At 36.5% G+C, this 14,659-nt stretch overlaps 1 protein-coding gene across 21 annotated transcripts in view; it reads left to right on the top strand.

Moving 5' to 3' along the window:
- LOC6504257 (voltage-dependent calcium channel type A subunit alpha-1) overlaps positions 1-10,491 on the top strand; it is a 54,431-nt gene extending 43,940 nt beyond the window's left edge. For 11 of the 21 annotated variants that reach the window (XM_014903733.2, XM_032452964.2, XM_014903731.3 and 8 more), the window contains 6 exons: positions 6,604-6,725; positions 6,792-6,955; positions 7,411-7,611; positions 9,538-9,689; positions 9,760-10,004; positions 10,073-10,491. In XM_014903733.2, the coding sequence (XP_014759219.1) occupies positions 6,604-6,725; positions 6,792-6,955; positions 7,411-7,611; positions 9,538-9,689; positions 9,760-10,004; positions 10,073-10,223 (1,035 nt within the window). In that variant the 3' untranslated portion in view covers positions 10,224-10,491. Of the gene's footprint in view, positions 1-2,498; positions 2,717-4,042; positions 4,053-6,603; positions 6,726-6,791; positions 6,956-7,410; positions 7,612-9,537; positions 9,690-9,759; positions 10,005-10,072 lie in introns of all 21 variants that reach the window. The other 10 variants (XM_032452956.2, XM_014903739.3, XM_032452955.2 and 7 more) reach the window with 2 other exon arrangements.
- Positions 10,492-14,659: the final 4,168 nt, after the last annotated feature.

Here is a 14,659-nt window from a genome sequence, read left to right as displayed (position 1 = left end):
TACCCATTTATCTCTTTCGCTTTATTTTGCTTTCGCCTTTTGAAGCTCCTCCTTTTTCACATGTTTTGCCGTATCTACTCTTGTATAACTTACCACCATCTCGGCTAGAGGCATGTGTACATACTCCCTTAGGAATTCCGCAATAGGAATCCAGCATAAAGCATAAGCCTGACACCCACACAACTAAGTGCAACCAACTGTAATCCTAATAAACGCAGATCTATATATAAAAATCCGTAGACGAACACCTGAGAGCAATGCCATGGCCATCTTTCTTTAAAACACCCACTAGCCCATCACTTGCGAGTATGCTGATCCTGAGAGATCGTCTTCAATGCCTTGCCTTGTTTCTATCGTCGGATTTTAATATTCAAGCTTAGACAACATCGCGTGTATCATAACTCTGTCCAGATCACTGATCTTTATACTCACACAAATGCTACACGATAACTTGAAGGTTATAACAACTGATGTGATGCTAGCGAAGAAAAACCTTTTCCACCTAAGTAATATTCATATGCCTATCTACACTTTACACTGTTTAAGCTAAATAGAATCCAAAAATAGGAGGTATGCCCAAACCTGGAATAATTCTAATCGGTATGGTTACCAGATTATGTCCTTCAAAAGATGTCCTGAATTAGGCTTCGTCGACAGTTTTTCTGGGCCCATAGTAGTGGACCACGCGCCTATCAACATTATTAAACTATCGTAAGAGTTTACGCAAAATTTTTTATTTTTTACGATGAATACATACACGGACACTATCTGGTAACCTTACAACTATAGAAAACTTATAGAGGTCGATAATTATGTAAAAGCTATCATTCGGCGAAATCGAAATAATAAAAATTGCATTAAACCGATTAATATTTTAATAAATTATTCATTATAAATTGTTCAATTAATTAAATTGTTAGTAATTAGTCAAATGCATTAGAAACTAAAATATAATCTTATATACTTTTAAAACGTTTAAAAGCAATTTGTAACTTATCATTATTAGGGACAAATTAATCATGGAAAATAATAGCAAAACGATTTGCTCCAAAAAATATCATATTTGAACAATTTTTTGATGAAATAAGACTTGTCTAGCAATGTTGATATAATTAATTTTGCCCGAAGTTAGCTCATATTTCTCGTACAAAGCTTTCTATAGCTCAAATTTTTCGTACACAGTAATTTTCATACACAGCACTGGTTTATGAAACGACTATTGCACCCCAATATATCCTAAAAACTTTAAACGAATCTAGATTCTTGTATATGAAGATATCTTAGAGTCGTTTAGCAATCAAATGGTCGAAAAATGACCTACTAAATAGTTTACTTATCGGGAAGATCCAGACGAACGTAGTATGATTAGGCACATGTCCTATATTCATTTTGTTGAAAACTTCTCATTTGCCATTCAGTTGTTAGAATTTTTATTATCCTGTGAGCTGATTAGGCATGCTTATGAAAGTAAGGAAAACAAGCGCATGTAGAGAAAAAACATATCGATAAATTATTATACATACATCTCGACTAAGGGCTATTGAAAATTGCTACAAGACTATCATTAAAATTAGGTAAAATTATTTTATTTTCCGTACATATAATGACTTAATTTCATTTATTTAGTGGTCAGTAAAATTCAATCCGATTCAAATTCACATGTTTTGTCCACCATATCTATAAATTGGCACACATACTAGTAATAACAATACAAATAACTTTAATAAATAATTCTTATAGCGCTACTTATTAGATTTTCTTCAAACCATAGTGAGTTGTAAATTGTTTGCGCATGTTTACCGTATCAAGCAAGAATCTCTTTTAAGCTATTTTTTACATCTAATGCGAAAGCATCCAATACATTGTCCACCTCTTATATAATACTTATATAATACAGACACGATCCGCATAGAGCTTGACACATCCGAAATTGCTATACTCTACTACTACTACATACTTATATATCCTCCAATATATATAAAAGCATATAGAGGAATTAAGCAAATGCTACTTTCCTCGTTAATAAATTCGTGCGTACCCAATACTATGCATATGTACATATGTATTTATATGCAATAACTTTAATACTTTCAATTATTATTTGGAACTTTTTTTTAATTTCTAATTCTATATCAATTCTTACATTCCATATTTAATGCTTATGAAAAATAAAATCAATAACCAATCATAATGCGTTGCAATGTTACCACATGAATATTCACTTTTCACCCAACTAAACAAACCAATTGAATTGAACAAAATATCTGAACAAAAAACTGCATTCAACAATAAAACTAAAAATATATATAATAAATACAACGAAAAAAAAAACAAAATTAATATTCATGAAAACGAACACAAAAACGAAACAAACCAAACGAATTCAAAAACGGAACTAAACGGAACGGAACTTCAATGGCACTTCAATATCAATTCAAATCAAATTCAATGCACTTTCCAACTGTCTTCTGTCAACTACGAATCCGTGCAATCCGTAGAAACAGTCATTTTTTAACTGCCTCCTCGACATGGCCGCCCTTGACAAAGGAGGATCGCGTCAGGGTTCCATAAGTTTCGAGCCGAATGGGGAAGGAGCCGCCAACTCACAGACACATTTGTTAGCCAGCACGCACCACCACCACCCAAATGGTGATGCAGAACACAACAGTTTGGCAACACTAGCACGGCGGAGTACGATCAGAAAGCGATCCGTTAGGTAATTTAAACTGCTTCATCTAAACTATATTCCGTAAAGTGCCAAGTACTATTGCCAAAGTACTATATTCACTAACATACAACCATCAGCACTCTCGTCTCATCACATTCGCCTTCACTCATCAATATCATTAATCAGTTAATCGATTATCGTTCATCGCCAATCGCCTATCGCTCATTACTAATGTTAGGAATTAAAGAGCGACCAGGCGAACGCTGTTTTTAATCTTGATTCATATTCACAATATAAGCTAAAGCTACATAACTCAAAATTACTATGCTATCAATTTCTCCGATAATTCCCACACCAAAGACTTTCTTTTAATGCTGGAATAGGGTCTTAACTAATATTACAAATAAACAGAATTCGATTCGATATGAATGCATATCCCGCCTGATTGTCAGGGCTTAAAAAAAAATTTTTTTTTTGAATAGCATGGTTAATATCTGTAGATTCTTTCCGATCCTATCTTAAGATTAATGAATATTCGCCTTGTTCCCCATTAAAACATAACATCCATACATACATGAAACCATAAATGTACATAGGTCTTAAAAGATTAGAAAACTTTTGTTTAAACACTGCAGTATACACTACAAACCCAAAAACAACAAAAACGAGAAAGAAAATCAAACATCGGCTTCAACCGACGTTATAATACCCTTGCAGTTTTTTTTTTGAAGTTTAGGAATTTTTATTGAAGTTTTATTGAGGGCCTTGGGGGCATTCGGTTCCCAACGGTAGCCTCAACTTGGAGGCGAGGGTTACAATCCTAGCACCTAGCATTCAAAAAGTTTAACCCATTATGGGTTTCACTTTCCTGATTCACACACCCCACATAACTCACCCCTCAGAGCCAGGTGTTAAACATGCGTTCAGCGTCGGACATCGACCAAAATAACTTTTTGTTTGCTTTTTTTGTTTTGTGGAATATAAGTTGTCCGATTTGGAAAAATATTATTAAAATTTCGACATACCCTGTTTAATAAAATCGTTCCCATAACAGCTTTATGATATAGTTTTCGGACCTGAATTTTCGAAATTGATCTGTCTGCATTTTAGAACTTAATGTTTTTATCTCCGAGTAAAATGCATAACAACAAACGGACATACTTAGACGGAATAAATATACCTTAAAGGGTCAGTGATGATTTCTTCTGATTATCGCCTAAAAACACCTGCACAATATTTATGCACCCTGCAAGGGTATAAGAATACTACCTAACACAAAATCAATCAGTAATCAGTACTAACAGAATTTTCAGCTTTGTACATTCAACATTGACATAAGTAAATTGTTTTTCTTCTAATTTTTAAATATTTCAGAAACAAAAAGGTGAATAAGTTTGATAAACTCCAAGCGGTAAACCAAAATGAAATTATCGAAATCTTTACTACATCAGAATAATTAATCATGTATTATATAAATATATGTGAATACTCTTTGTGTCCATAATCCGTTTCCGATATAAATGTTGTTCGCAAACCAATTAATGAAGTAAAACACTAGTACTTTTGAATATATACTCACTCATAAGTATATGATTGGAGTGCGTGCTGGCCATCTTGAAAGCCCTAGATAAGTATCTGGATGTACACCTTGCGTAGATACAGACTGATATTATGATCTAAGATTCAGAGAGTTCAGGACGTACTTCGGATCAAGCCTACAATTTGCGTTAACTTAATTGTTCAATATATACTCGTACCTAAATGTTGCATAGCAATTTTTGAAAGCGTTAGAAACGCCAATCTTGCCTTAGTACTCGTACTTAATGTTGTAATTTGATCGTTGATCGTTCTCCAAACACATGTACATGTACTCCTATGTACGTAGAGGCGTTCGTTTGGTGAGCAAACGTTTAGAGTCGCAACGAACTCTCGACCAAAAGACATCACAGAGGTCCGAAATTTCAGCTCGAGCGGAAGTCGATTTCCGGTCCGCCCTTCCCGTTCCTGATCCTAATCCTACCCATGTGAGTCCCCGCCCATACCGTCGGTTGCAATAAGCTCTTTGCTGCCTTAGGCAACTCTGGCCTTGTTCCAATTTCCTACTTTCTCCCGGATCCCAACTTTCACGACCTCGTAGTATTTAACCCTCGGAAAACCTCGAGTTTGTCATACTCAACACAAATTAGTTGGCAGACCGTCACTTGCAGAAACTAACGTAAAACTAGTAATGAATAATTGTAAGTTTTAAACCCACAACTCACCAGCGGTGTATGGTTAAATATCACAATCCCCGCATTTTCGACCTGCACATATCAATGCATTCATTCATGGTTGAGTCCGCTCTGATTCGATCCTCCATCCACCGACTACAGAGACCCATCAATACGTCCCCGAATAGCCGATCATTTCAATCGTTACTCGTGTTCATACCAGCTTAGCCAGTTGGCGGTTCTAACTCTATTGACCTTCCCAAATGTGCACAAATAACACAAGTAAATACAGGATGTCTTGAACTCCAACGGAGTTTTAAGTTTTACCAACACCAACAGTAGCTTAACTAGTGTTCCGTTCCCTAGAAATAAATCAAAACACACTTTCACCAGAAGTACTGGGATGAATGGAACTCAGTGGAAAATAATACTGCGCAGCATTCTCCACAGAACTCCTAACATAATCAGTTTGATTTTTGACTTCAAACGCTACCGTACCGTATCAAACGCTTTCATAGACACACGTTCCTGGAAGTCACTGCAACATATTTCCATTTTTAAAGCGAATTATACGTATGTACATACTTTTGTGAAAATATATTACACTGTAGCAGATACCAGCAGATATTTTACACAAGTCAGCGGTATACTAAATATGTAGCGATTTTCTGGTACTTAGTCACTTTTGCGTGGTGGGTAAGTTCCAATTGGAAAGTGATACAGACCTGACTTCCACCCAAGATACACCATACTTTTATCAGAATACGATTGCTCACGTCATGCATGCCTGTAAATAAATAAATACTTTATATATATACCTAGCATAGAAATTTTTACCATATCGCTTTGCTTCATAAACCTACCGCTTTATTAATAAGCCACCTGCTTAACTCTGAATAATTGTAGTGTTTGTAGAAAGTAGCACCATCTTCACCTATCCAGATCCCAATGATCGCGTTATATTTATTTTGATGTATTTTAAGTTAGCTCTTTGTTTTTTTGTTTTCAAATACCAATATAGGACAAAATTCCAAAGGGTATCGAATAATTGGCACTTATTGAAATTCAACAAGAGAAAATAAAAACAAAAGACTAGCGTGAATATATATTTAAAAAAATATAAAACACCACAAATATCCAAAAATAAGCTACTTAACAGTACATTTTCTTAGTATATATGTACATGTATACGCCAAAGTAGTGTTTGGAATTGTTTAAATGTTATATGACCTAAAATAGGCTTACGAAATATATTATTCAATATAATCCTGCATTGAGAACCTTTCAATACTTCAATCTAGTATAATTAAATTCGCATTTGAATATGTATTTTGTTGCAGTGCAGTAATATTTGCTTTTATTTGATTATATACATATACCGTATAACCTCTCCCGTACAACAAATCTTATCACAAAGTAAACATACATGTTTCAATGTATATTTATTTTGTAGCTTTGTATACCTAGCCATCTCCATTTATATTCGCTCCAGTATGGGGCATGGGCCATTCGTAGTTCCTAATAAACACATATGTTAGAAGATATATACGAAATAGTTAAATGAATGAATCCATGAGAAATCGGTCAAGAAGAATTTATTTGAAAATCACTTGTTTGGTCCGCTGCCCGTCAACAATTAATCAAAAGTTTGGACTGATTTCTAATGGTAGCATTCATGATGAAACAATTGATATGAAAATTGGTGTTCCGCCCTTTTTTGATTAGATGCTGGAGCTCCAAGACGCGTCGCGGCATCCTTCGCAGGAATCGCTCACTGGTGCCGATGCTAGCCATTTACATCCTGGACTTTCCTACATGAATGGCCATCGACAATCGCCGAGTTTAAGGTAAGGCTTTAAGGCAGGCGATTACTTTTGACCTGGGGTTACGCTTATGTGTGCGTTTATTTTCAGGCATAACGGCTCTCCGCTCGCCAGATCGCCAAGCCCTCGAAGGCGTGGCCATCAATACATACATCATGATATAGGGTTCTCCGATACCGTATCTAATGTCGTAGAGATGGTCAAGGAGACTCGTCATCCTAGGCATGGCAACAGCCATCCACGGTATCCCAGAGGTAGTTGTTGGATGAAAATATTTTGTTTATTGAATATTCCTTCTCTTATGTGTGCTGGTTGTGCCGAACCCCCAACCCTTTGAAGTCCAATCCCAAATTAGTTTGTCCGCATCCCATGTCAGTTTGAATTGTTCGGGCTATCGATGAGCACGCCATAACCAGGAACTTGGCAGTGCCAGGGATTTTTCAATCTATTTTGTAGTTCTAGTGAGATAAAGATATTTATGTCTACAAACCCATAGTCATAAATGAACTATTTCAGTATTAATATATATTCCAATAATCATTAGTTTGGTTTTTGAGTTCAGTTATTTTAATTTTTTCCCAACTCTACCGCAAAGCCAAGAGAAACCGAATTCTATTTACAATATTGCAAACATAAAATTTGTAAACTGTTTTGCCCCGACATCCATAATTATTACTTTTTTATTATTGTTGTTATATGTACGATATAGGTTCATGGTCAGCATCGACAAGTCCAGCCCGTTCGCCGTCGCCTTCTCGTTACGGTGGTCATTTGTCTCGCAGTAAACGCACTCAACTGCCTTATCCCACATATGGGACAACCAGTCTATGTCAAAGGTCACGATCGCCGAGTCCCGCTCGACTTCAGGAGATGCGTGAACGAGACAGACTTGGTTATGGGATTAATATGGGTACATTTTTAGCATTTTTGTTATCTAAAGCCCAACAAGATCAACGCAACAACTTTTAAAATCAAATCAACTCAAATCAAACTCAAATTGTTTCTATATATGCTAGTACTTCTTTCTACACAAATTTATTCAACCATTTCAACTTCTAAATACAGACATCAGATCAGACATGCTTACTCGTATCTAACTCGTATTCGTACCAAGTTGCCGAACATGTACATGTATTGTCATGCCCGACGTTCAATCAGTTATCAATCAATCAGTTATCAGTCCATCATAAGCTTCAACTAATTGAATAGTTCCTCATACATCCTACACAGCTGTTCAAATCATTCAGATCTTCGAGCGTCACATCGAAATATATATTTAACTATCTGTACTCGTACTCTTGTTACTCTAGCAGCGTTCATTGTTATCATTTCTCTAGATGCTATTCTCGTTCCACCCACCTATATTATATTCACATCTCGTACTAGGTGTACAGACATTCATTCTCATACTTTGACAACCACACCGAATCAGAAGCTCCAGCAAAGTAACTCATTTTCGTAACAGTAGAAACAATAACACACACATAAGGACTCTAAGTTAGCAATTTTTTTTACCCTGTACTCTTGTACTCGATATCTGTGGCCCTAGGATCTGTATAACTTCTTGATCAGTATTTTTAGACACCGAGCAAACGCATTTCTTCAGAGTGGCCGAACCACTTAAAGCGACTTTATCCTAACCATATTAATACCTAATGGATTATAGAATTTTTCATTTAAAACTTTTGTCCTTCATATTACTTAGTCTCAAAATTGGTAAAGAATTTAAAATTAATTACTTATTAAGAATTAATAGGCTTTATAGTTGCACTCCCGCTTAATACCTGAAATATAAATCTTGAAAAAAATGTGATGTTCAGTGAATAGCTTATGGTCTACAGAAAGAGCGTTCTTCTATACATCCACGCAAACAATTAAAATACCTTTAAAGGAACTCTGACCATCACTGTCCAAATTACTGACCAAGAATCTCTATTTCAACTTAATTTTGCCAACAAATCTAAAGAACTACTCGCAAAGAGTCGAATAATCTTGTTAGAAATTTTTTTTTAAGTTGCTATAAGGTTGGAGTGGTGCAATAGACGGTAATCACCTTGGAAAATAATTTGGGATGCAATTTGGGGTTCCGTATCTAGAAATTTCTGCAAATCGATATAACTAATCCTTCAGTACGTGCGTCCGACATTAGCACCTTTTTGTTCATCCTGATTTGATTCGTTTCGTATTCCCATAAATCCCTATACCAGGGCTGTGAATATTTTCCAGTTCAGATGAAATTCAATATCTGTACGGTTTCCACAACCCGTTTTTCTTTTACAAAAGCAAAGTCAATCCAAAACAAAATTCTATGTTCTTGAAGGTTCACAGTCCTGTTATAGATATATATATTAAAACTAGACAGTCATGCATGTCACTAACTAGTTAAATATAACCAAACACTCCTTCAATCACCCAATAAATTGTTAATATACACAGTACTCTATAAATGCAATCACTTTTATTACTATTTAGTATTTTGCCGATTAAATGCATTTGAAATATCACGTTTATTAAGGTAGATAAATTGAATGTTTTTCAGTTGCATTGCGTTATAGTCTAATGGGTTTTAAATGGGACATATTCCGGCCATGTATATATATTAAAGCATGCCCCATTAAAAGTATTGTGTATAAAGAGGCTAAAAATCCTGTTCAAGTCCCCGATGCAACAACATTGGTCAATTTGCAATCTGTGATGTTTGTTCGGAGGGCTAGACCCGATTTTTGGCCTGCAGTTTGTTTGGTATACTACCTGAAATCGTTCAAACATTACGCCCCATCCTAGTAAGTTCCGAGGCAGTGGCCCAGTCGTAACCCAATGCTTTGTGTTCCCACAGGTGGAACCCACGTGCAGCACAGTTATCCCACACTGGCATCCCGCCGAGCTGGCATAGGACGGCGACTACCACCTACTCCGAGTAAGCCATCTACTCTGCAGCTTAAGCCAACCAATATTAATTTCCCTAAGCTGAATGCAAGTCCCACGCATGTAAGTACCGTGGTTACAGTCTTAAGACTCTCAGTAGCGACTCCCCATAATCCTCCGTTTTGCCTTCCAGACGCACCACTCCACACCCCACAGTGTTCATTCGCTGCCGCACCATCGCGACCTCCTGAGGGATCCAAGGGACGTCTACTACAGCAGCAGAGACCGCGAGCGGGACCGAGAGCGCCTTAGGGACCGAGACAGGGACCGGGACAGAGACCGTCTCCACGAGTACGACCTGCGCTACGAGTACCGGGATCGGGAGCGCGAGTTGTACGAGCGCGAGAGGGATCGCGAACGGGAAGTAGAAAGAGAAAGGTAAGGAAACGGATATGATAATTCCGAGAGGTTAACAAAAAGTCCTAATGAGCAACCCCAATCAACAGACTGGAATACATAGCCCCGCTGTCGTTTGAACAGGCGCTAGCTATGGGCCGAACAGGTCGTGTACTGCCATCTCCAGTCCTAAATGGTTTTAAGCCAAAGACCGGACTAAATACTCGACACTCCGATTCTGATGAGGAGGATTGGTGCTAGCAAAGGCTTTGATTGCGATCGCGTCATCGAAAGGATCAGATCTGGGTATAGCATCAGGCCATTTGCTCATCAATTTCAGCACCGAATTTAGATCACAATTTTGATACGATAAAGCACGGACACGGATACGGACATCTCAGTCCGCGTCCCGCACCCAAAGTCCACCGGCATTCCTTGCATTTGCGTCACGCAAACGCAACGACATCAGCACCCGTAATAGTAGGATCTACATCAAAAAGGATATTGGCTAGAGAGAACTTACAGGCAGTAAACCCGAATCGACAACCGCAATCGCAACAACAGAAATCGCAATATCAGCAAATACAGCTACACCAGAAGCTTCAGACCCACGACATGCCACAGAAAATGAAATGGACCGGACTCGAACCCTTAGCTATGGTATACTCGTTGCCAGAAACAAGAGTAGCATCGCCTCATTCTGATATTGATATCGGATTCAATGAGGATAAAATAAGAACAGGCAGAAATAGATTAAACACAGAAAACCCAAGGAATAACAAGAATGAAAATGAAGCAATGATATTAGGCGTACCAACTAACATAACGTCCCCTGTAGCTATTAAAAAGATTTATTCAGATACAGACATTACTTATAATATCGACATAGACAGCGGTAGACTAGAAGAGGGAGCACTCCATCAGTATCACCAACAGGAACATACCATCCCAGAGCAGCAAGTCGAACCGCACTACCAGCAGTGTTCGTACCATACGCTTTAGGAGAACCAGATTCCCATAGATCTCCCAGATCCCCTAGATGTCTGGCCTAATTGTAAGTGAATGGGGGCTGAGAATTTGGGCTATTGAAAAGCATGGATATGGATAAGGACTATAAATAGGAATAGGAATATGGGTAGAATACACAGTGTCATTACATGACGGATAATGATAGACAACTCTTCGAAGTATAAACGAAGGGAAAATATTGTAGGTACACGCATACATTTTAAGATATCTAGAATATAGCTCGATGAATCTTTAACCTGCAAGCGTTTTTGTCTTGTTTGTATTTAAAGTTGGTAATTCAATTATGTACATTTAAAAAGAAAATTATATATTTATTCTGTGTACATACCAGATTTATGTAGGAATCAAATTTTTGGATGCAATGTATTTACTTACAACTATGAACATATATATACCTTCTACCAAACGACCCCGATACAAAATACTTATTGATTAGCAAGTGAGCGCATTTTGATCTCCTAAGGATTATAATTAATTCGTGTATGTCCATACGGATCGGATGTACTATTTTGATTAATACAATTCCAACAGTAATAAGATAGACAACTTAATATTACTCTCATTAATTTAAATGCCACTCTCTATCTACAACCCGCATACCCATCTGTGTAAAGTGTACAAAATATGATTAAATATTTGCCTGATCCACGCCATATGACTGTACAGGGCATAGTGATAATAAGCCGTGTATCCATGAATCATCATTAATCAAATTCAAAGTGCTATATCCACTTCTTTGATCTTTAAACGCTTCATTAACCTAAATGTAAAAGTATTGTAAAAATTACGCTTTAAGCTAGTTTTTGTACTTCTTTGGATTTTACCTTTGCCTTTACTAGATCACACAGAACCAGTGGGGAAGCTTTGTCCTTCGGACGTGACCGAAGCTTTATATCCTTGCAATTGTTCCAAATAGTTAAATATATTTGCTTATTTTCTGATCGAGTTTTTTGCGGCTTTGGGATAAAGTTTTGGATAAAGATTTGAACCGATTTGGCTTAGACCTGTAGCTGAGAGAAGAATTAAGATAATACACCTATTTGGCGTCTTTTCATACCGCTAAAGCCTGGAAGGGTATACAAATGCGATGGTCCAGTGGATGTGAATGGAATGCCCAACCGTAGTAGAAAATACATTTACCTTCATCTGCTAAGTGCTATAGAATCGCATACCGTGTAAAAATACTACAGAGCATATGGAACTCAAGACATCAAAATAGATAATAAAATTTTTAAGTCATACATGTACGCAGGCAAAGGCACCCAAAACAAACGAAAACCAGAGAAATGTTTAGTAAGATCCCGAATCAAAACCAATTAGTGTATAAATAGTGAAATCGTACATGTTAAACGGGGAAATCGAAGAGCGCACAAATATTGTAATTTAAACAAATGAATCCATAAGTTAAGTGAACTTAAATACGGCTAAGCAGTTACGCGAATTTAAACTCGGATATTATTCACGATTCCACATATGAATAGCCTTTTAGAGTGCATATTGGGAAAGAACACATTTGAACTGGAGAGGAGGGCTAGCTTCGGGTTTCAATGGAGTTTGTACGTATGGCCATGTCCGTCATTTTGATAAGCCCCTAATATATCTATTATTCGTCATTTCTTATTCATACTCCATTTAACGTTTCTGTTCGGCATTGAATATTATTACTGAGAAATTAGCTCGTAAAAAACATTTTTTAAATTGAAAATTGAAAAATAATATAAAAATCGGAATACGGAATAAGATTACGTGTAGCCCCCTGTAATAGGGATCAGGCTTACTTTTACAATTTCTATGAATTATATCACTAAATTAATCGATTCGCTTCAAAAAACTATTTCTAGTATTCAGAAATTGTTACTTTTTACGGCTTCCCAAACCCTAGGAATAATATTCATAAAATACCCAAAAGCTTTAATAAGATTGATATTCTATAAAAATTAGGTGGGTGGGGTATACAAACTCCGGAAGTTACCCAAGCCAGCTTTTCTTTCTCATTTTATGCTAATTTCTTACGGATTATGATAAATTATTTTCATGCTGGAATAGAACAAGTGGTATGGTTTTTTTTATAAAGTTTTACTTGACGAATAAATATTGGACTTATCTTATACAAGTATAAATCCTCAAACATATGACTCAAAAATCGTCATGGTAGGACAGTTACGGGGCTACATTACTAATGATGCCTTTATGGGAATCGTTTAGTTAGAAAATTGTTTATATATTAAATCCAATTAATAAAAATTAGCTCATCAAAAGGGATAACTGACCCCGTTGGCATAATATATCATAATCAAAAATTTTAGTAATATCGCCATCAAGGTAGAGAGTACTATATATTTAGTTAGAAAATTGAAAATTTGAAGAGATTATACTTTGCCTTCAACTTTGTCCCTAACAGGCCGTCTTACCAAATGTTTTGGGCGAAAAGTGTAGATGTCTCGACTTTAATGGGAACAGAAGCATCGTCGGGATGAGGCCCTGACGCTTCGGGAAGAACAATTCGGGCCAGAAGGCAATAGGCTGTTCAGCATGTAAACCACGTCCCTCCATCTACCAGACTAGATGCCAAAAACGAAGTATCCTATATACAAATATTTATATGACAATGCTGCGTCGATTGTTCTTCCAGGTTCTGCGTTACTTTCTCACACCGAACAAATTTCCCAATCCTCCAGATACTCGTACTCCTAGTCCCCGGCTAGATCCGAGGGGTAGAGATTTAATCCATTATCACTCAAGGTTCAGGCAAGTCGGAATTGCCTCCAGAAGGTCCTCTTCCTTGTGTTCATTCTCACGTGTTACATGTGGCTTATAACTTAAAATGGATCTGAACTTGAGCCATAAATTAACTATTTTTTTCCGCTTACTGTCTGGCTTGAATGGTCGCATGAGATACTTAAGTAGCTATACTTTTTTTTTTACAAATCGATGAGATTCGAGGTGCGATAATGAATAAAAACCTAACTGGTACAGCTAAAGTGTAATAATAGTGCGTATACATAAATATATATACATATACATGATAGAACCTATAGGTAAATATTAATATTAATATCTTAATCTAGATATACTAAGTAATGACACAGTTTAATTAATTATTAAGAGACGCTAGAGTTAATTAAACTAATATTATGTAACTATAAAGACGACTTGTAATTTATATACAAGAAATACATACATACACACATATATAATAACATAAATACCTGCCTTCAACAAATTTGTTAATAAAACTATTAATACTTTCTTATTTTACGTAAAGTAAAGGAATTACATAATAATAAAAAAAACATTGAAAGCCAGAAAAATAAACAAACTTCGTTTCACTTAAAAATGTTCATTAATTGTTAAAAAGAAAATCATTCTTAAATGCCTTCGCCTCAGGACGCCTGTATAGAGTAACCTTTAAAGAGGGTTAACAATTTTAAATATTTTTTATTTTTAGCTGACTATTTTTTTTAGCCTAAATATAAAAAAAACCTCTTAACGAGGTAAAGTAGCGGTGACGAACCTGCATGCGAAACCCAAGTTGGGCCTGCCCTCCCTATCCTTAGCGGAACGCTGGCCAATTCTTGCGCCCGCCCCTAACTCTTTCCCTCGCAATCCCCTTTTACTTTCCCATTATCCTTTCCCTAACCCCTACTTTATCCTCTACTCAGTCTTCA

Source organism: Drosophila ananassae, chromosome XR, assembly GCF_017639315.1.
Source record: "Drosophila ananassae strain 14024-0371.13 chromosome XR, ASM1763931v2, whole genome shotgun sequence".
In the NCBI taxonomy this organism is placed as follows: Eukaryota; Metazoa; Arthropoda; class Insecta; order Diptera; family Drosophilidae; genus Drosophila; species Drosophila ananassae.
Note: the sequence above shows the minus strand (reverse complement) of the source record. Positions and strands in the feature narration are given on the sequence as shown.